General features: G+C 41.0%; 1 protein-coding gene across 2 annotated transcripts in view; it reads right to left on the bottom strand.

Annotated features, from left to right (window-relative positions):
• Nucleotides 1-15,076, bottom strand: part of grm5b (glutamate receptor, metabotropic 5b) — a 66,307-nt gene extending 51,231 nt beyond the window's left edge. Inside the window, exons 1-4 of one of the 2 annotated variants that reach the window (XM_086215719.1) lie at nt 14,954-15,076; nt 6,916-7,270; nt 5,995-6,426; nt 5,548-5,662 (exon numbers count right to left, since the gene is read on the bottom strand). In XM_086215719.1, coding sequence (XP_086071845.1) covers nt 5,548-5,662; nt 5,995-6,426; nt 6,916-7,065 — 697 coding nt within the window. In that variant the 5' untranslated portion in view covers nt 7,066-7,270; nt 14,954-15,076. Of the gene's footprint in view, nt 1-5,547; nt 5,663-5,994; nt 6,427-6,915; nt 7,271-12,602; nt 12,812-14,953 lie in introns of those variants that run through there. The other variant, XM_086215720.1, reaches the window with a different exon arrangement.
• Nucleotides 15,077-21,137: the final 6,061 nt, after the last annotated feature.

The following is a 21,137-nucleotide window of genomic DNA, read 5'->3' as shown; positions in this document are numbered from 1 at the left end:
GACTGATTTATTGGCCATATTTTTTAGGGCTGTAATAACACAGTTAGTTTTATTCAGGAGCTTAATGGTTTGATGGGAATGAAAATTATTTGACTTATACTCCTTCAACACATCTCAAATCAACTCAACACCTAAGTGAGATCCTGGGTCATTTCTCCACAACAGACAGAGATGCAAAATACTGATATTATCGTGGCAGGGAAGGGCACAACAATGTGACACAGAACCTTGTCCCGAAATTGAACTGCACTGTGACATATGCCAGCCCAAGCATAACTCCATTAGTACCATGGCACCCTCTGTGGATACATCGCTCAACAACAAGGTGCTACACATGCTGTCCTGCTGTCCATCGAAATATGTGTGCTCACCCACAGAAGTTTGCTCCTACACCAACTAGCCGTCAGGATAAGACCTCTGTGAGAATGACAGGCATATAAATCAGCTTCTCTTGTAGTCTTTGCAGAGATCCTGAAACCATTGCACTTTATCTGCTGTACGAGTAGCTGCTCTTAGGTGACCACACAGCAAAAGAATGCTCCGATCATAAACTGGCATTGTGACACATCCTCTAAGAGTATGGGATCCATATAGCAGAGACACCTGAATTGCTGAAGTTCTAGTGTGGATTACTGTCTAAAAATTAACATTCACACCTGTAGCAATTTGCAGAAAACTTGAACATACTCCAACATCATGATGTGATAAACTTGAGGAGTTTTCTTGATGGAAGCAACACCTGTGCAGTGATTGTGTCTATTAATCAGCATCCCATTACTGCACACCTGTGCAAGAGTTGGATCATCTTGCAGAAAAGAAAAGCTCACTGGCAGTCATACCAATGTAAACGTGTATCTTTTTGCACACAGAGCAAATCTCTGAGGTTTGACTAAAACAGAATTAAAATGGCTGCAAATTCAGCGTTCTTGTTCATTTTGTTTGAGGTATCGCTTCAAAGTAGTTACTCAGATTTTGACAACGGAGATTAAACAACATACGACACTGCATAATCTTGGTTTGGGCACCTCTCAAACACATACAATTAACAACTTGAAAGAATGGTGATCATCCCTCTCGGAGAGGTCAAGATTCTTGCCCAGAACTCTTCGGCTGGTGGCAACGCAACAAGTTATCTTACCGTTCCTATCATCTGTTGCCCTTCTCTACACATTCTGGAGAGAGATGATGGCTGGCAAACATTCAGTCCATCTTAACAGAAGCCATTAAATGGAACCTGATCTTGACACTATTTGAATCAATTTATTCCTGTGACCAAAGCTCATTAACAAAGACAAGAGCTTCTTACATGGAGATCCACCAAAAACTGGCCCATGACCCACTTTGAATCTTCACCCTCAGGCAACACTGCCAAAAATGACAGTGGAAACGTGCACGGATTCTGCACTCCTCATTCTCTGCGTTCATTTCTCTCTCACCTTTCTCAAGCAGTAACACTTTCATCTTCCTAAATCCTGCAAAGGCCATTACAATTACTGTATATAGGCAAAGAATATTACGCCACAGAGAGCAAGAGAGAGAATACAAGGAAAATGGATGGCAGACAGACTCACTGTGTCTGGATCAAAGCACATCAACACAAATACAGGAAAAAGGGAGCAAGAGAAAAGGGGAGTGGGTGAGGAGAGTGTTAACATCTTGATTTACTGACAGACTGATCAGTTAAGATTGTGCTTGCATCGCGACATACTGTATGTCAAATGTATTATCAACAAAAGCAATTGAGCTAAACTGAGTTGGTGAACCCAACACAGAGAGAAAGAATGAGATAAAGGACAGCTAAACCTAATCACTGAGAAAAATATGACCTCCCCTTCGTGAAATAAGTATGATCAGAAAACTGAGATATTTAATAAAGTATAAAAACGTATAAATATCTGAGCAATGTATACAATAATGAAATAATTAATAAACAGCTGCAAGTAGCAAAGAGGCAGGATCATCAGTGAGCAATGGGTCATTTCTTTCTATTTCGCTGTAACAAATTAAAATTAACCACATCAACTACCTAAGCTAAAATGTACTTTTACCATACATAGAATGAATCTATAGAAACTTTCATTCCACACACATATTAGTCATATTTGTCCATCTCAGAAGCTACAACAAGATTCTCCATGCATCATTACTGTATATGCTACTTGCAACGTCTTTATTTTTTTTTGGCGATACTGTTGTCGCACTTTGTAGAAAGTAGCGCAATATACTTAACACAAAGCGGTTTTTGCATCATCTGTCCACATTTGAAATATGCACGCCAGCATATTGTTTGTGTACACATTTTACAGCATTTGCACTGCATCATCATCGTTATCACATAAATCATCCCTGATTATGTGACCTAAATATTTTACTCTACGCATTTAGTACTTGGGCTGCCATACAGATCATTTAATGCATTATTTTTCCAGTCCATAGGTGAGGTTCAGAGCAAACATATCAAAGTGTTGCTGAGCGGTATCCTGTTGTCCACCATATAGTCCCCTTGGCTACTGTTCAAAATATTTCACTGTGATGATTGTCTTATTGAAGTTTTGTTGCGCTGCATCATCAAAGCAGTGAAAAAGCAACAATTGCGAAAGAGGGAATGAGTTTGTTCTTCTTCAGCCAGTCCGAAGCCTCTACTGACTGCTACCAGACATTCAGCACAGCCAGTGACCTCGCCAGCACCCGTAGATCGATGCATAGTCTTGGTCATCTTTGCATACAAACATATAGAATGTAATATTATATAATCATGCACATACTATTGCTCATAGACAAAGGACTTGATCTACTACTACTACGGTCCTATTTTCAATGAGAGAGGAATAATAATTACCCCCTCCCCATATTGTTTCATTCCTTCAGTGTAATTACTGTGCTGATATTACATGTATTATTCAGTTTCTTGCATATCAGTTTCTACCATCTCTGGCCTCAAGATGCTAGATGTTAATGCAGAGAATTAATGAGTCTCTATAAACTTCATTCCCCCATGCCAACCCCACTCCCCCACCCCATCTTTCTTTGAATCTGCAGCTACACTCTCTTATCTATCCCTTGCACTCCATACGCACCTTGTACTATTTTTCTGGTATCATTTTAATTGTTTTACCAATTCTATCTTCACCCTACCCTCTTCTTCCTTTTTCCGTCTTTGATTTCTTCTTCCTTCATTTCGACCCCTTCTTCCTCTTTGTTTCAATAATGCCTGCCCCTCTCTCCCTCTGTCGTCCGTCTCTCTTCCTAATTCTTCCCATCTTCTCTCTGCCACCCTCCCTCTCCGGCTCTCGGTGTGCGAGAGTGATTGCATTCGAGAAGGCAGCACCCGACCTTGAAGATCCACTCCAAGGTCAAACACGCCTGTCTGAGGAAATACAAAGGCTAATACTTTCCTCTGAAACACACACATATGCACACACAACCACAAGCACTCTCTGACATATATAACCCTTTCAACATACATGATTCCTGTCACACTGCCAAGATCAAAAAAGCAGCAAAACACAAGGAGCTAAATCTCATAAGACAGAAAAAAATAAATGACAAGATAAATGTTATTTTTCATACAGTCAGAAATACGCAGGGTGACTTTTCTGTAACCCTCCATTTACATAAGCACATAGGAAGATTTGCAAATATGTCTCAACAACTGCAAAGAAACCCCTTTTCATCTAAAAAAGGAGAAATCGAAGGAAATGTATAATTCCATGAATTTATATGTATCATCGTTTTACTTGCAGATCATTTTATATACACCATATGATGTCTACATTTATGTGTATTTTCCAATCAATATAGGCTCATGAAAACATATTATGCACGGTGCTTGTCAGACTATGTTTCCAAATGTCATCATGATCAATAGTCATTAACACAAATGTTAATATGGATCTGACTTCATTGTCGTGCAATTTGTCAGCGAAAAAAAAAAATTCATAGTTGTTTGCAAATGTGATCTGAACAGAGTACAAATTTGTCTTTATTGGTGTATCTATGTCATGTTTTAAATGCAATGGCTGGCTTCAGCCACTGCATCATATTTTATGACGCATTATAAACACACACACAAGTGCACAGATACACTCAATATACAGGCACAGCCTCCATGCATATATATGCACACACACTGCTAAAGCACACACTTACATTTTATATCTTGATTTAAATGCTGATGTAATAACCTTAGGCATTGCCAGAGGCCAGGGCCAGGCTGTAGAGTACTTAATATGTGTGTGTGTGTGTGTGTGTGTGCGTGTGTGTGTGCGCGCGCGCGCGCGCGTGTGTGTGTGTGTGTGTGCGCGTGCATGCCTGCGTGCGTGTTTATCCCTCTTCATCACAGTCAGCCACTCTCAGGTTCAAGTTTAACAAGCCTTCTCTTGGTGAACACATGCAAGCACACGGACACAGTGACACCATTATCCTCCAGTTCCAGCAACTGCGACTATCTCCACATCTTCCAGCACCCAGTGAGTCATCTATCAACTTCAGATTGAGGGGAGTGTTACATGGTAAACCTAAAAATACATGTCTACATGCCTGCTGTTTGTCAAAATGATCCTTTATCTTCCAATTCAATATTCCTGATATGCCATGTGATTGCCCAGTTCATCATTTATAATTTAGTTACATGTTTTAAGATTGTTCAAACCTGACACATTCTTGCATAATGTCTCCAATCTATGCTTACTTCTTACTTCAGTTTACCAACCACCTGTTCATGTGGCACCATTCCCTGCTCACTAATCCAGGATACCACTACTTCATCAATACTTGGCTCATAATAGAATTTATATCAAGATAGAAAACCTGACAGGTCCCCAAAAACAAAGCCAAATGCTTCTGATGGCTTCCTGGTCGCATCAAATTAACTGTTTCCTAAAGATGGTGTCAGTCATTGTAGGTCTTTATCTCACACTTCTGTTGTAGTTGTTTGGCAGTTGTTTGATGATTTACAGATATTTGAAGTACCTGTAGTCATGAAAGCACTTGTTGACTTCAAATTATACATAAGAATGTTGAGAGCAGGTGTGACAGTGATTATCAGCCTAAAACTGATTAAAATTTGTTGTTGTGCAATAAACAGCTCTAGTTCTGTGGCATGTTGAAATCAAACCAAACAGTCCGAGATGTTTGACTTGACACTTGTGATATATCATACAGACTAAGCCAGCTTCCGCAGTTTGAATGAACCAAATAAATACTTGTGCTTATACAGAGGACACTGAGGTAGTCCTATAGGCATCTATATAAGTAATAAGTATTATTTTTATGACATAATCTGCCATTGGACACATTAATGTTCACAAAATGTGACCATTTATACAGCCCTAGACCCCCTCTAAATGTGGTCTGCGCATTGAGAATGCAACCTCAAAATCAAACCTGGGTGAGAGAGAGAGAGAGAGAGAGAGAGAGAGAGAGAGAGAGAGAGAGAGAGAGAGAAGAAGAAGAAGAAGAAGAAGACAGAGCCAGTGTGTGCGCATATCTGTGCTTGGAGTGTAGGTGTAAACGTGGCAGAAAGTGTGTATGTGTTGGTGCTCATACCTTCAGTGTGTATGGCAGACACATAACTCCAATTGTATCGCTTGACAATGTCCACCATAGCTCTTGCCTGCTGGGCATCTGAAGGCACCACTCGCATAAAGTACTTGTAGAGGCTCTGAAATAATGGACATAACATAAATGACAAAGTCATCTGAGTTACACAGGACCACATTCAGTAAAGTGAGTGGTTCTGTGTCATTGAGGCTATTTTCTTCCCACTGACCAAAACACAGCTGACACTCGCTAGCATCTGGCTTTTATCTTCAATAGGAACAGCTTTAATCAGTATTCACTCTAAGGTCAAATGACCCTGCAGTAGACACAGTGTTTATAGATGGGAGCACAACACCCAGGTAAACATGTGAAAAGGTTCCACTTAATAGCCTAATAACTTAATAACTTAATAACTTAAATGACAGCATTTTGTCTCCAGTTGACCAGCCTCACCTTATCACTGAGGTCCATGCTAGTGGCAGAGTAGGCAATCTGTGGTATGTTGAACAGCTGTAGGAGGTTCTGGACCTGGATGGCCACTGAACTTGATCCTGGCCCAATTAAACCCACAATGGGCTTCTTCCCCCGCATTGGAGTGGCAGAAGGATCTGCACACTTCATTGTAGCACCTCCACCTCCTCCCCAGGAGCCCCCTCCACCCCATTCCTCTGCCTCGTCAGAGGAGACCAATGAATCCCGTATGAACTCTATGCTCTGTTCCAGAGCCACAGCTGAGTGCCAACAGGAGTCCCGGATCTCGCAGCCCAGGCTAATGTTAGGAAGGATGTACGGGTCTGCATTGATGCGGTCCAGTGTGTGCATCATAGCCTCAACCCGCTGGATGCCATACTGCTCTCTCACTGCACCACACTTGCGCTCATGGACCTGTGCAGAGGGAGAAGGAAATCAAATTAAAGCACACTGAACAGTTTGGGCATTTATTATTCTGGCATATTTTAATTTTAGCAGGCTGGATGAAAGTGTATTGCTACTGGATTAACATTTGCTTTACATGCAAATGTCGGCCATATTCCAAGAATTATTTTTCCCCACTTGCAATTATCTATAATGAGTTAGAAAAAAAGCTTAAATGTCAGCAGATGACAACAGGTTTCAGGGGCAGCTTATGGAGGTGGAACATTCATGGACTCACACAGCGATACCTATTTTACAAAGTGAATGTTTTCTTTGTGTTGTGATAAGCAGAGCAATGCAATATGTTCCTGTGCAATTGAAAGGAACATTTATCAAATATTATCTCCAAGAGTTTTCCCAACCATTTGTTTTATTTTCTGCTTCCATGTATGTAACCTTTTTTTTGGTCAACGGCTTCAAATCCAGCTGGATTATTCTAAGACAGACACACAAACAGACCTTGTCAGCAGGAGGCTGATGATGCACAGAAAACAAAGCTCCAATGATGATATCTCCAGGAATGTGGGCCACAACTCGCCGTTCACTGGACTGAGCAGAGTCTGTTTGTTGAGACCCCACCCCAATGAACAGAAGCAGCAGCCAAAACATCGTCTTGATCCGTTTAGGTAACAGGGTGGAAGCAGATCTAGAAGCGGTCACAGGTAACTACTTGTCCCAGACACAGTTTTTCTAGCCATTGCAAGAGTTTTGGGGATTTTGTTTGTATCTCGTTCCTTCTGACTTTTCTTCCTTTACTTCAGATTTCAATGTTGGTACATCGCCACAACAGCTGGAACGGGTACAGCGGTGCAACCTGGGAGATTCAAAAGAAAATCTGGGGTAAGTCTCATAATAAGAGGTGAATGTTTATACAACAACTTTGCAGTTCAACTGAAAATTCACATGTACAATATTTCATTACCTCCATTTCCATTCACACAGTGTTACATTCTTGAAATAGGGCATGAATGAAAACACAAGCAAATCTCAGAGTGCACAAATGGACAATGACAAGCATATTTTGGCAATTTTGATATCACATTGATGTAAAGATTCATGTCTGTGAAAGGTGGAAGCGAGGCTAAAGCCCTCGTTGATAGGAAAAATAAGAGCTGGTAAAGGCTGCACATGTTCCACAGCTATTTATAAAGAAACAACAGTTTTAAAACCACTCTCATGATTATCCATGAAAGTGAAAGATCTCTGTTCATATGTCTGTAGCTCGATGTCAGACTTGGCATCCACGTGGTCAAAAAGTCTGCTGTCTGAAATTAAAGTCAGACGACTGAGATAATAGACAAGATGCTGGGTGCCCTTTTGCTGTATGTGTGTGTTGATCGAAGCAGTCAGGAATAAAGATAACATAAAAGCAGAACAACTGAGATGAAAGACAGGTATTGTAGAGGAGGATTTGTAACATTTCATGGGACAAGGGGTGAGGCACATCTGTAGTGATGTCACTAGTAAGTCAGACATCAAAGTCATAGAGTCTAGAACCCCCAGGATTAAAGTCAGGCCTCTGAAGTCATAGAGTCAGGGAGCCCCCTCAAATAACAGGAAGTACAATAGTTATATCAATAATGAAACTGCAAAATTGTATGTCAACTCACAGTTATGTTGAGTACAAAACATTCTGTAGTTGCTCCATGATTCTAACCAAATCAGTTTTGGATGTTTCCCCACAGCCTATTATTCTTTGCTGCTGTTCTTAGGGTGGTCTCTCCAAAGCTCATTATCATAGCACTTTAAATTGTTTTCGAAACTGAGACAAACATCCTTAGGCAAAAACTGTGCATTCATCAGTATTTTGTATTCCTTTTGTTCTAGGAAAGAAGGTAGACTCCTGAAGGTTCCTTATTATAAATTATAGAGTGAATCTAGTTAATGAAGCACAAAAAGGGGTTGGGGAACGGTGAAGAATCCCCATTTTAAAAATGTAGGAAAGGCAGCCACTAAGTGAATAACCCTTTTCACTCAACCAGTTGAAAACTTGAATGTTGCACAGTTAATCCAGCCGTGTTGTTCTGTATAAAATGTAAGAGCACAGGCAAGATTGACTTTCCACCATTAAGCCAGCAGTGAACGACTGTATACAAGGGAGAGCTGACATGGTGGAAAGTAACACACCATGCTGGTTCCAGAACACCAGTAATATGACTTGTAAAATCTCTCATTGAGGTTTTGTTTGTTATGCCAACACAATTGTAAGCCTTAAAAAAAAAACAAAAAAACCACAAACAGTATTGCAGAATCTCTGTGTATAAGAGACTTAATGTTTCAAACAGGACACATAGTGAAAGTACATTGTATTTAACAGTCAGCCAGACAGGAGGGACATCACATTTCTCCCTTGAGTAAACTTTTAAGTAGCCATCCCTCTGCATTAATGGACAAGTCTTACAAGTTTCTTAACCCTGAAGCTACATGAATACTTTACTCTAGAGCAAAGAAGCCATTTAATTGACCGTAAACAGCAGGGGAGCTGGGACAGTGTAGACAGCAAAGGATGGCATCCACTGCTTATGCAAAGCAGGATCAAGGTCATGACAGGGAAGCTGGTGGTTAGCTGCATGGGGGAGGGGGTGGTGGAGGGAGAGAAATGGAGGTGAGGAGGTAGTAAAACATAAAAACAAAGGAGGAGGAGGAGAATAGAGGTTTAGGGAGATTAGAAAGAAAGCTGGAGGGTAGATGAGACAAGATGAAGGGACTAATCATGAGCAAAGGTATTGAAAAAGAGATAAAGAAAGAGAAGATAGAGACAGAGAGAGATAAGAGGAAAAAAGAAGGAGAGCTTGATAAAAGGCAACAAGGGACAGGTAGTCTCACTAAACTTAATTAACATGACAGTGTCAGGATGGCAACATGGCTAACTGCTGCTCCAATAATGAACAAGTCAAACAGAACTCTCTCTCTCTCACACACACACACACACACACAATCTCCGGTTCACTCCTAACCATATCTAACCATCTGCAATCCTCTCACACACTCAGTCACATACATGCTGTGTCTCATTCTTAGTGCGTGGGCCTAAATGGAGCTGAAAGGAAAAGAAAATCAAATCCTTAGTCCCTAAACAAACATCTCACACACGCCATTAGGCATTTATATCTCTGGTTCGATCCAAATTACACACAAGGGCATTATAAACCCCTTTTAAATCAACTTTTAAAGAGACATAACATAATATATGCCTGTTCTCCTTCCATCCCTCTCTCTTAGTTTAATTCAATGGGTTTCATTAGTGCTAATACAATGTATTATGCGTTAAAAAGCATTTCATTGACTGTGTATTAAATGGGGACAATTAATTTCAAATAATATTTAATACGCATCCATTTCCTCAATCTTCTCAGTGCGACACACAGACAGCATTCGTAATTAATGATGGGCAGGAGGCAGTTTGGAGTTTTGGAAAGAGATCGTAATAGCTCTTTGCTTTGCACTTCTTGATGTGCCTGTGCAATTGGCCCGCAGGGACAAATAAAGTGATTTGAATTTGATTAAACTTTCATCATCTGAACAGTTTGATGATGTAAAGGCATAACTGGATTCAGAATGGTTAATGTTTGAAGAGCATCTCTCAAGAATACGCTTACGGTTGATAATGCTGCCTCAGACGTGTGACATGAATTAGGGGCTACACAGTATACATTTATGACCACGTATGTGGATGAAAGCTGTGCGCCTCCCTGTAACCCAAAAATATTACAGAAACACAGAGCAAACACATACCACATCATAGTGTTTGTCATATTTTCTAGAAACTAAAATGGGTCACACGGTTTTCTCTCTCTGGTGAGGAAGGAGGCTTTTGCTGAGTGGGAGAGATGTGTCTCCTCTGTGTCCCCAGTGGACAGAGGTAATATCTTTTGCACCTGAGCCTGTAGAAACAACATGTTTCAGCATGTTTTAATAGGTTAACCTCTATTGACATTAATTGCTGCCTTGTTTCTAGAATTATGCTTCTATAGTAGCTGCTCATGGTGAGATGTCATACACACTAAAAGCCAGATGACATGAGATTTTTTTTTCTTTTGTCAAATTAAATCACTTGCTACATCATTCCTTCCTGCCTTAGCCCATTATTTTTTCAAAGTCAGGTGATTTGTCTGGCTAAATGATGATTAAAGTCCAGTTTAAAAGGTATTTTGAGAGCATCCGACAGCCGCATCCAAGATAGAAACTGGATAGAAAGGAGGGAAGTAAGGTGAGGCCCCGATGGTTTACACTGATGGGATAGCAGGATCCCTCAAACTGAGCCTCATTCTGTCTTGTGCTTCGTGTTACTGAAGATTATTGTCATGAATTGATTGATCTGCAGATTATTTTCACAGTCAATCCATGTAAACATTTAGTCCATGAAATGTCAAGAAAATTTGAACAATGCTCATCACAGTTTCCCAGGGCCCAAGGTGGCATGTCAATCATTGAAACAATTTATGATCATTTTTTGTGTTGGATTGACTAATCAGTGACTTGATTAAATGTTGCTGTTGTTGCTAAAGCAATACTCATTAGAAAAGCTTGCACATAATCTACAACTGCTGCAGATCCCACTTTCCTCAAAATGAACACATGGCAGGGGGTTGTAACCACAGTATTTTGGGAAAAGAAAATGATGTTTGAGGGGCCAAACATCCACCTGAACCAATGTGCCATTTTGAAAAGTTGGTGTCCTACAGCCCATAAATAAGTTTGTATTGTTAAACATCTGGTTCCCTCGTCTCTAAGTCAATGAACGGCTTTTCAATTGGCGGATATACGGTCTGTGGCTTACACCATCTTAATATATTTTAATGTTTTGCTTTTGAATTTCAAAATATCTTAAGAAAAAGGCAGATGCAAACAAGTGGATAAATGAGACTAACAATGTTATCAGAGCAGAAGACGCAATACTAGTTGCTGTGTACATTCAATTTAAGCATCTGCATCATGTAGGCCACATAACAACAATTGCATTTGTACCTCAGAAATCCTACATGTTGGTGTTGAGCATTTGTAAATATGATCATGCAAAACACAATACAATATAATACAATACAAAATGTGAAAGCTTATTTTTTTGGAGATGATCAAAAATCCCACCTAAAATTCTTCAGGTTGAAGGAATCAGGGGCTAAACGGTGGCCAACAACACCATCCCTGCATCGTCCCTATTTTCTTGAATTTTTTTGGCATATATTGTGGAGTAAGTGAACAATGTGAGCAATTATCTTAACTAAAATTGTTAAAACCGCATTTTCCATTTCAGCTGGACTATATTAAGTAATAAATGAAGAAGGATCATAAATGACCTCATCAGAGAATTTGTCTAACACCATCAGAATATCTGATATCCAAGAAATATGCTCATGTAAACTCCCCGAGTGCAGCACACGCACCTCCTATTGCCTCGCCATGGGAATGTCAGTCTGAATCTATTGACGACATGTGTGTCGGCTTTACCTGCTGCAGCAGCAACAAGAGAGTGTGAAAGAGTGTAAAAGAGCAACTCCGCCTAACAAGCTCTGACCTTAAATCACTTCATCCTGAAATCTTTTAACAGCCTGGCAGTGATCGGCATGTTTACAGCGACCTCATTTCGTATCGTTTTATTTCACTTTTTTTACCCAGTGGTTTAGTCCATACATTGCAAATGAAGGAATTGCTGAGTGACATTCAACTGATCAGTGTCAAACTGGAGCATCGTCTGCTTCTCTCCAAGGAGATAAAAGACCAGAGACAACAACAATGCTGGCGCAGCGCTGCATCCGTCAGCCGCAATGGGACATCAGAGTCTTATCATTCACACCGAGTCAAACGCGCTCTTGCACGGATTCATTACGAGGTGCAAAACATGACAGAGACACTGACTGAAAAAAACACGGCTCTAACATGCACCCACCGGGTTGATCATGCCTCAGTTGCATGGCTTTATCTCATGCAACCGGCAGATTTCTTTGATGGGGCTGCGTCTCTAATGTAATTCAGGGATAACTTATACCAATTATCTCTAAAATGCGTGTTATTGAATCAGAGAACGAAAGTACGCTATGAGGAGCGAGCAGAGTAGAAGAGGCATGAGAAGACTCACAGGAATATAAAATTAATCACGATTCATCTTCGTCAAGGGTACTCTGCATAATGTAAACAGTAAGCCTTACCTTATGTGAAACTATATCCGTTAGCAACGTCACGGCCCCGCTTGATAATTAAGCTGCAAGTTGCAACCACTGGAAAAAAAGACCCTGACGATGCTGTGTAGTTCAATGTCAAACACACCAGAGCTGCGCGTCTCTGTGCTGAGCAGCTCTCCAGCTTCCTCCGTTTTCCAGTCACGCACACCTGAGCCTCCCTCCAAACACCTCTCTCGTCCAGCACACCCCTTTTTTTCTCTCCCCCTGCACGTCTTGATACACACTTTCACCTCACATCCACCCCTCTCAAACTTTACTCTATTTTCCCATCAATCCATAACCAATCTCCCCTCGTTGCACCTCTCCAGTGTTGCTCAGGTAGACCTCTCTTCTTCAATTGAACCTCCACTCATCCCCTCTCATCTTCCCCTTGGAGTGTTGTTTGACATTGGCGAGTGTGTCTTAGGGTCTTTTATTTTTTTTTAAATTTCACTCAGTGGTACTTCTTCCCCAGCCCTCCCTCCTCCTCTCTTTGACATTAAGGTGAAATAGAAAAGCACTGATTCAGACTAAACTGTGCAGCCGTGATTAGACAACACAAATCCAGCCAGATTTTTCACCACTGTGCTTGATTATAAACATCTGGACCAACAATCACAAGTCTTTATCCTGTATGCTTTGACATTATCCAATTTATCATGCAACAAAAAAAGTTTAAAGGTGTTGTTCTTCTCACAAAAATGCACAAAATTGTGTCACGCAAGTTGAAATATTAAACTTGAATGAGAACTTTGCAGGAAACTGAGTCACAAAAGCCTATCAGTGTGAAGATTCTCACAACTCCGTTGACATCCCATTGAGTCACACAATGGGAGTACAAGCTGACCATTGCTTGTTGATGTACAACCACAAGAGACATTCGAGCTAGCAGTAAATCTCAAAATGATTGGCTCACAGCTGCTGTCCAGGAGGGACTGTGAGCACTGAACACCTCATCTGGTGATGGTGGTTGGCACACTCGCAGTCCTCACTAACTGGGGATGCCAGGTTGTTGTGGGTCAACCAAGGCTAAATTTCTGGTACTGTTTAATGACCACGTTTAAACTTGTACATGTTGTTGATTAAGGCAACCTAACAATTAAAGGGGATAAGTAGCTAGTAGCCTACCTTAACAGCAAAGCAGGATCAGGGCAGATGGACGTTTCCTTTTCTTTTGCCTTACTTTTGCCACTTCTGCTCCCCTCACTCTTACTAAAATCTTCCAATTCAGGTTTCCTCTATCGGCACAAGTATATTCTGAGCAATTTCTTTCTTGGTTGATAATGACTAGGCTCACATCAGTGAAGGGAACAACAGAGGTATATGACCTGCGGAGGCCTGATGGTGTCCAACTGAGAAGCCTGTTATCGATTTGTGTAACCATATGGTCTTACTTTCCGTTTCTCCTGCTCCCTGTCTTCTCTCTCACATTCTTGTCTCCATTCTTCCAGCCTCTAACAAAAAAAAAAAACCTCTATTTGTCCACTTAACCTGGCTGTTAAATTCTGTTTGTGGTCACTTCACACTGAATGACCAATATGGAAGGGGACACGTTTGCTGCCATTGGTCCCTGCCTGTCCACGATGGTCTTGAGTAAAGCATGACAGCGGACCATCTCCCTCCGTCCCTACCCTCAGATCAGACAGACAGCAGAGGTGACACTGCAGGCTGGAGTAACGACCTGATCGATAGCATCTGAAGTTCCATAGCGGTCACAGAAATAAAGAGCCATTAATCTAAACAGCTTCCCCTGGCATCCAAGACACCCAGTGATCAAATCATTAAAAAATAAAAAAAAATCGATACAAATCTAATGGAAACATTCTGCTGTCCTGCAAATGTCTCTGCCATAGAGCACCAGCACGGACTTCAAGGGTTACTGGATGTGCTTATTGTTAAAAACAAGAAACTTTGTTTGAATTTAATTTGCATTGTATGGGGAGCTTTATTCCTCATCATAAATAAAGCACAGACCATTGAATTTCGATACATTTATTGTGTAAACATATAACACAATATAAGGTGGACACCTCGTTCCATGTGCCATTCTTGTCTCAACGTATGACGAAGAGTGCAAACAGTGATACCATGATAATGTTACATGAGGGAATAGATTAAAAATAGACTACCAATTTTAATAGGTGGTCTATTAGCAACATGATAAAACTGCTTGCTGGCAACTCTCCATCGTCTATACTGTGAACATCAAATGAGGTTATCTGGGCAAGACTCATACTGAAACATAATTTCAAGACAAAAACTTGATGGTTTAGAAAATAGAATCTTATTTATCACACTCCATGCCCCTCCACAAATGGAAATCAAGACAAGTTGCATACCTTTGCTTGCAGGACAGGTAGATGTGTTTAGAAAAACACAGCATCCCTCACACGTCCATCAGGGCATCATGCTCGCGGTGGTTAATCTACTTTTTCACTATGGCAACAAATGAACCCTCTCTCCTCTCTCTCTCTGCCATGCCACATGCTCCAATGAGGAGGCTGGGTTTGCGTCTCCCTTTCTCGCTCTCTCGCTCTCTCTCTCTCTCTCTCCTCTCTCTCTCTCTCTCTCTCTCTCTCTCTCTCTCTCTTTCTCTCTCGATATCACACCTACCTCCAGGATACCATCTGGAGATGGATACTGATAGACAGTAGCCTGGGAGGAGGAATGGGGGGACAGGAAGGGAGGGTAATATGGGATAGAAGGGGGTTTAGAGCTTGACTATCACAAGGCTTGGATTAATTTGCCAGCCAAATGCATTTGGGATTAGCAGACCATTAAAAGAGCATAGACATGCAAAAGCACTCACACACATTGATTCTCTCTGTCTCTCTTTCACTCACTCACACACACACACACACACACACACACACACACACACACACACACACACACACACACAGGTTGGACTCAGTTTAAACTGTTGAAGTGATAGCCTCACTGACACTGACCCCTGTCCTCTTTCTCGTCTTGTTTCTGATCCTGTTTTGGCATGAATATATGAGCAATAGGCAGCACAGTGGTGCAGTGGTTAGCACTGTCCCCTCACAGCAAGAAGGTTCCGGGTTTGAGTCCTGGGTACTCCAGCTTCCACTACTAGGCTGATTGATACTCTAAATTGACTGTAGGCGTGGCTGTGAATGTGAATGGTTGTCTGTCTATATGTGTTGGCCCTGCAATGGACTGGCGACCCGTCCAGGGTGAACCCCGCCTCTCGCCCAAAAGCCACTGGGATAAGTTCCAGACCCCCCCCCCTCCACACACACACACACACACACACACACACACACAACCCTTAACAGGATAAGCGGAAGAAAAAGGATGGATGGATGGATGGACACGAGCAATGTATGATGTAAACATATACAACACACTCATATTTTCATGAACAAAGGTGTGTGAGTGTGTTTGCTAGGGAAAAAAAGTTGGCCGTGGTAGCTTCTATACTTATCTTTGCCTTCCAGATGCCGAAGCTGGTGATTCTTTCTAGCAAAGTCTGCTAATGGAGTCGCATGTGCATATTCACAAATGTAAATGGATCTGGCAAGTAGTATGGAAATCCTATTACAGTGTAATGTAGTGTCATGCAACTCGTTGAACTGGAAGGCAACGTGTCAAATGAAATGATGTCACATTCTCTGACAAAATAGATCCATCTAATAATACCAAGGTCTTTATAGTTTCAATCCATATATAACTCATCTATAAAATCTTCAGTGAACAGTGGAATTAACTCTTAATTTATATCCTGCAGAGGCTCTTTCGATTGATTCAAATGACAGGATGTATTTACGGCTGACTGATGACCACATAAACACAAATATGCTCCATCTAAGTGATACCTGCCAACCTTCAGAGTTAAAGAGGCTCAAAGATGCACCATTACTCTTTTGATTGGGCTGATATGGATTATGGCATATGGGTTGAAGAGGGTTGTGTTTATCAGTCTGAAGTGAGAGAATCTTATATTGACTTGTTATTGTGGATTTAGAATCCAGGCTTTTGGGGATTAGGAAGCAGCAGTAACTCTACTCTTGTGTTTTAGGCACGTGCCATCGTCATAGAAGCAATTATCTGTTTGTTAGCCGTTAATAGACAGCTACCCTCACCTTTGCACTAATGTGCAAACTTTTTCTCTTATTACACGCACACCTCACAGTTTTCCCTTGTGTATCTAAGTAGATGACACACACGAATGACACGGGTCATTTTTCCATGGCAACCATCTACTGTTGAAGTGAAACAGATCGACAAACAGCCGATGGTTTAGCTTAGATTGTTTCATCTGATGCACACCATACACTGACTAGTCACTAAAACAGACTGTTGAAGTTTGATTGATGCAAATGTGGATCAATAAATGAATTAATATTGATTAAAGCAAGACTAATCAATGACAAGATAGAGTGTGAGTGTGACTGTCCAAGGAGAATTGGATTGGAAGGTTTGATGGATGAAAATCATCCAGTTACCACAAATATATGAGCATAATCTGACACTGACATTGTTAAGGAGTGTGGGCATACAGCGGAGTGCATCACATAGCAACAGGTCCCCTGGTTAGAGGAAAATAAGATTACAGTGATACGACAACTGCTACAAGGACACCTCATGAAACACCTGCAGTGTGTGTATGTGTGTGTGTGTGTGTGTGTGTGTGTGTGCGCATTTGTGCATGTGTGAGTTTGTGTGTGTTTGTTGTGTGTTGTGTAACAGCATGCAACTGTACAGCACAGTCATATAAATATCTATATGGTAAGATTCTCTTTTTATCACACTCCTCTGCAAATCACAAACACAGCAGAGTCAGTGTCACAGTCAGCAAATCAATTATTCAATGGCATTTCAAAATAACAGTGGATACCCATGGTTGCCATAGACACATAGCTGATTTACAGGGTTGTCACTTTTCTGTGGTATTCCCGCTCTAAGTAGGACAAACAACATGAGACCTACAGTTATGAAATTCACATTCGATGGGATTCCTGATTTCTTAATCACAGGAACGTTCCGTTTTTCAATGTAATTTTTTTTTCCAATGAATGCATGTATGTTCAGGACACTAATTCATGATATCACCCAGTTCAACATTTAGCATGTTGCCATTATGAAACTGTTAATTTGTATATTAAATGCCTTAATACGTCTGCATTTTGAAAGTCTTTTATTCTCCCTAAGTCATTATCACAAAAACATTTTTCTTTTAACATTTTGACAAACATGTCTCCCTCAGCATTATGCAACCTAGCTCTGCAGGGATGACGAAAATGGCTCAAACATACTGTTATCAAAAGACAAGATGTCATTCCCTTGGAGATTTTTTTTTTTCCTGAGGAAGGAAAAGTGACTAAAGCTCTACAGTAAGCCCATTGCAGAAAATGGGGGGTTAATATGCAATAAATATACCATAACTGAGTATGTTTATTGTCAAAGCACTTTAAAGGGACCTCAGAGCCACAGGCTGTTCCAGAGTCTGGGTGCATACAAACTTAAAGAAGCTTCTGTGTCGATGTTAACTGTCAGCACAGGATGACAAGCTGTCATGGTGTCTCTGACTACCAGGGTGCCCTGATAACAGGGACACCTCACAAACAGGGAAAGCTGCATCAGTGTATCAACTTTATGCTACGCAGATCATACGACAGATTTACCAAGCTTCCTCCCTGCAAATCCAGCCACCTACAGTATGTACCTATATCCCTACCTATCTTCTCATCTAAGAATCTATCATGTACTTTGTAACCTGCTTACCTATCTGGATGCTTACCTGTCTATCCACCTTCCTACCTACGGTACATACCTCTTTACCTACCTACTTACCTACTTAGCCACCTACATTGAAACCTTTCTGCCTACCTCACCCTGTTCACACCTTGATCAACTCTTTTTCTATCAGCTCTGATCACATGATTTGAAACACAATAAAGCACATACATTTCTATAGCTCTGAACTGCGACGGCAAATAACCCACATGAATTTACATATTACTGGATGATTCACGTGGAATGCTCTTACACAACACATATTTTCAAGACTGGACAGAAAGGCAATGATGTCATTTCCCAAGATTTTCAAGCTAGGATTGAAATTGATGATGTTTTCATGAAGCAGTGTAACAGCAGGTACGACCGGTTAGGGATCATCAAGTGTGGGTTTCTAGCAATAAACGGGTCATACTGCCCTCTTGTGTCTGTTTTGGCCCCCCCCCCCCAAAAAAAAAAAAAAAAATTATGAGAGGGTTTCCAAGACGACACTTGGAAATCTCTGCTAGATGTCATGTGATGAAATATCCCATAGACGAACTGCTTTGAGTCTTCATAGGTGAAAGTCTTCGAAAGTTCAAAAGTCTATCTCTCTCTCTCTTTCTCTCTCTCTCACACACACACACACACACACACAGTCTCTGCTATGAGGAGCCCTGCGGACAGGTTTATCCTGTGATGTTCATTCCTGTGCGCTCCGCTGCTTTCCTGCAGCCAGATAATCTGCGTCCCGTGCCTGGCACCGGTAGCATGTGACTGCATTGTGATCCCGAGGTTTGCGCTGACATGCTGCCCGGAGCCCGACTGTACTGGTCTACTGAGCCCTGAGGAGGCCGAGCATGTGAAGAAAACACTAACTCTCCTTCTTTGTTTTCACAGGGGCCTGTACAGTCTTGTATTGCAGATGATGGTCACGCTGCATCACGTGGTACAGATAATGAAGACGCTGTCAGAATATGACCGTTTGTGGGATGTTGTAATTCTAATCAAATTATCCTCAGTTTACTTTGTCACTGTATTTAATATGTACAACGGTTTATTTTTAGATATTCTAAATAAATGATTAATTGGCAACATGTAGTTACCAATTTACTGTTTTTACACTTAAGTACACAAAGTGGCTGCTATAATATCAACTCAATTTATTATTTCTTATTATTTAAGAATAATTAAGGCATGAAATTCAAGGAGAATTACTATGAATTTCTGTATGGACCATTTCATACTCATCCAAACTGCATGGAGCGCAGCTGACATTGGGGGAGAGGCAGGGTTCACCCTGGACCGGTCACCAGTCCGTTGCAGGGCCATCAGGAGCAATTAGGGGTTCAGTATCTTGCTCAAGGATACTTTGACATGGTCACCAGGGGAAGTGAGGATCGAACCAGCGACCCTTAGGTTGCTAAACAGCCACTCTTCCTCTGAGCCATGCCACCCCCAGAAGGCAGTATTTAGCATACATAATCACAATAATATTGATACCGATGTCTAAATGACATTGTACCTATACAATACTTATTTTACAGTGAAATCTGGGTTTGCAAGCATGTCTGCTCAAACGGCCCCATGATGATTCAATGACAGCATAGTGGATGCTCAGTGGTGAGGAGAAGCAAAAACATCAGAAATTACATAAGTGTAGTAAGTATATTTCCCTCAAAAATCTAAGGTCTAAAATTTTGTCTTCACTGCAAAACAAAAGCAAAAAAACTTTGTAACAGAAACGTCCATGGGGAATAGAGCATCAGATTTTTTTTTTTCTAAAAGGTCTCTGTTCTGTGAAACTCCCCTCGACACACCAACTGTGTTATTCTTCATGTTCCCCATTCTACTCAACATACCTGGCAGCTGTTTTTTGGAGTGTTTGTGTGTGGCAGCTATAAGAGTAACTGAAAAAAAAAAATCACTGTAATTCCATCTATCGTGCTGCAGGTTTGCTTGTCACAACCTTTGAATTTTACTGAGCCAAGACAAATATCAGAGATCATAGCTACGCTTTAATTTGAAAAGCATCATAATAAATCAGCAATATACAAGGAACATTTTCAACACTGCTTTTCAACCAGTTGTTTCTCACAGTTGTTATGAATGGATGCTGGTGTCTCATGAGGGGTTTCAGTGATTTATTGAGATCCAAATCTGTGCGGACCTGCTCATACACAAATGAAAAGTAGTTTTGATTCAAAGTGTGTCTTCAGTACTGCCAAGGCCGAATAATACATTCCCACATGATGCACAGGTCAGCTCACCTTCAAACTGAAGATAACTACTTTGCTATTGTGAAAAGCTCAACTTTAACAAAGAAGTGATCCTGAAAAATACCTAATTTTCTCTCCCTTATTTACATTTCCCCCCCTTTTTGCACATATACATTGATCTCATGTAAATTCTTTGCCAGACGACCAAGAGGAAGGGGTGGTACATGTACACACACACACACACACACACACATACACACACACACACAAATAGAGAATCATACATTTGTGCCTTAGGTATAATGGAGTCCAGGTCAGCTGGTTCCAAGACAGAGTGAAAGGGGAATCAGGAATATTATCCTTAGCATGTGATGTGTGAGTGAGCACTCTTGCGTTAGTGTGTGTGTGTGTGTGTGTGTGTGTGTGTGTGTGTGTGTGTATGTGCGTGCGTGAGATCACAATGAGATCACACACTTTGTTAAAGGACCGCCCCTGAAAGAGCTCAATGAATTTGTAGAGAGACACAAGACTTTAGGCTGAGAGTGGGAAGGAGAGAGAGAGA

Source organism: Aulostomus chinensis, chromosome 10 (genome assembly GCF_037954235.1).
Source record: "Aulostomus chinensis isolate RoL2024-O1b breed Wild chromosome 10, RoL_Achi_v1.0, whole genome shotgun sequence".
In the NCBI taxonomy this organism is placed as follows: domain Eukaryota; kingdom Metazoa; phylum Chordata; class Actinopteri; order Syngnathiformes; family Aulostomidae; genus Aulostomus; species Aulostomus chinensis.
This window is presented reverse-complemented; position numbering and strand designations above follow the sequence as displayed.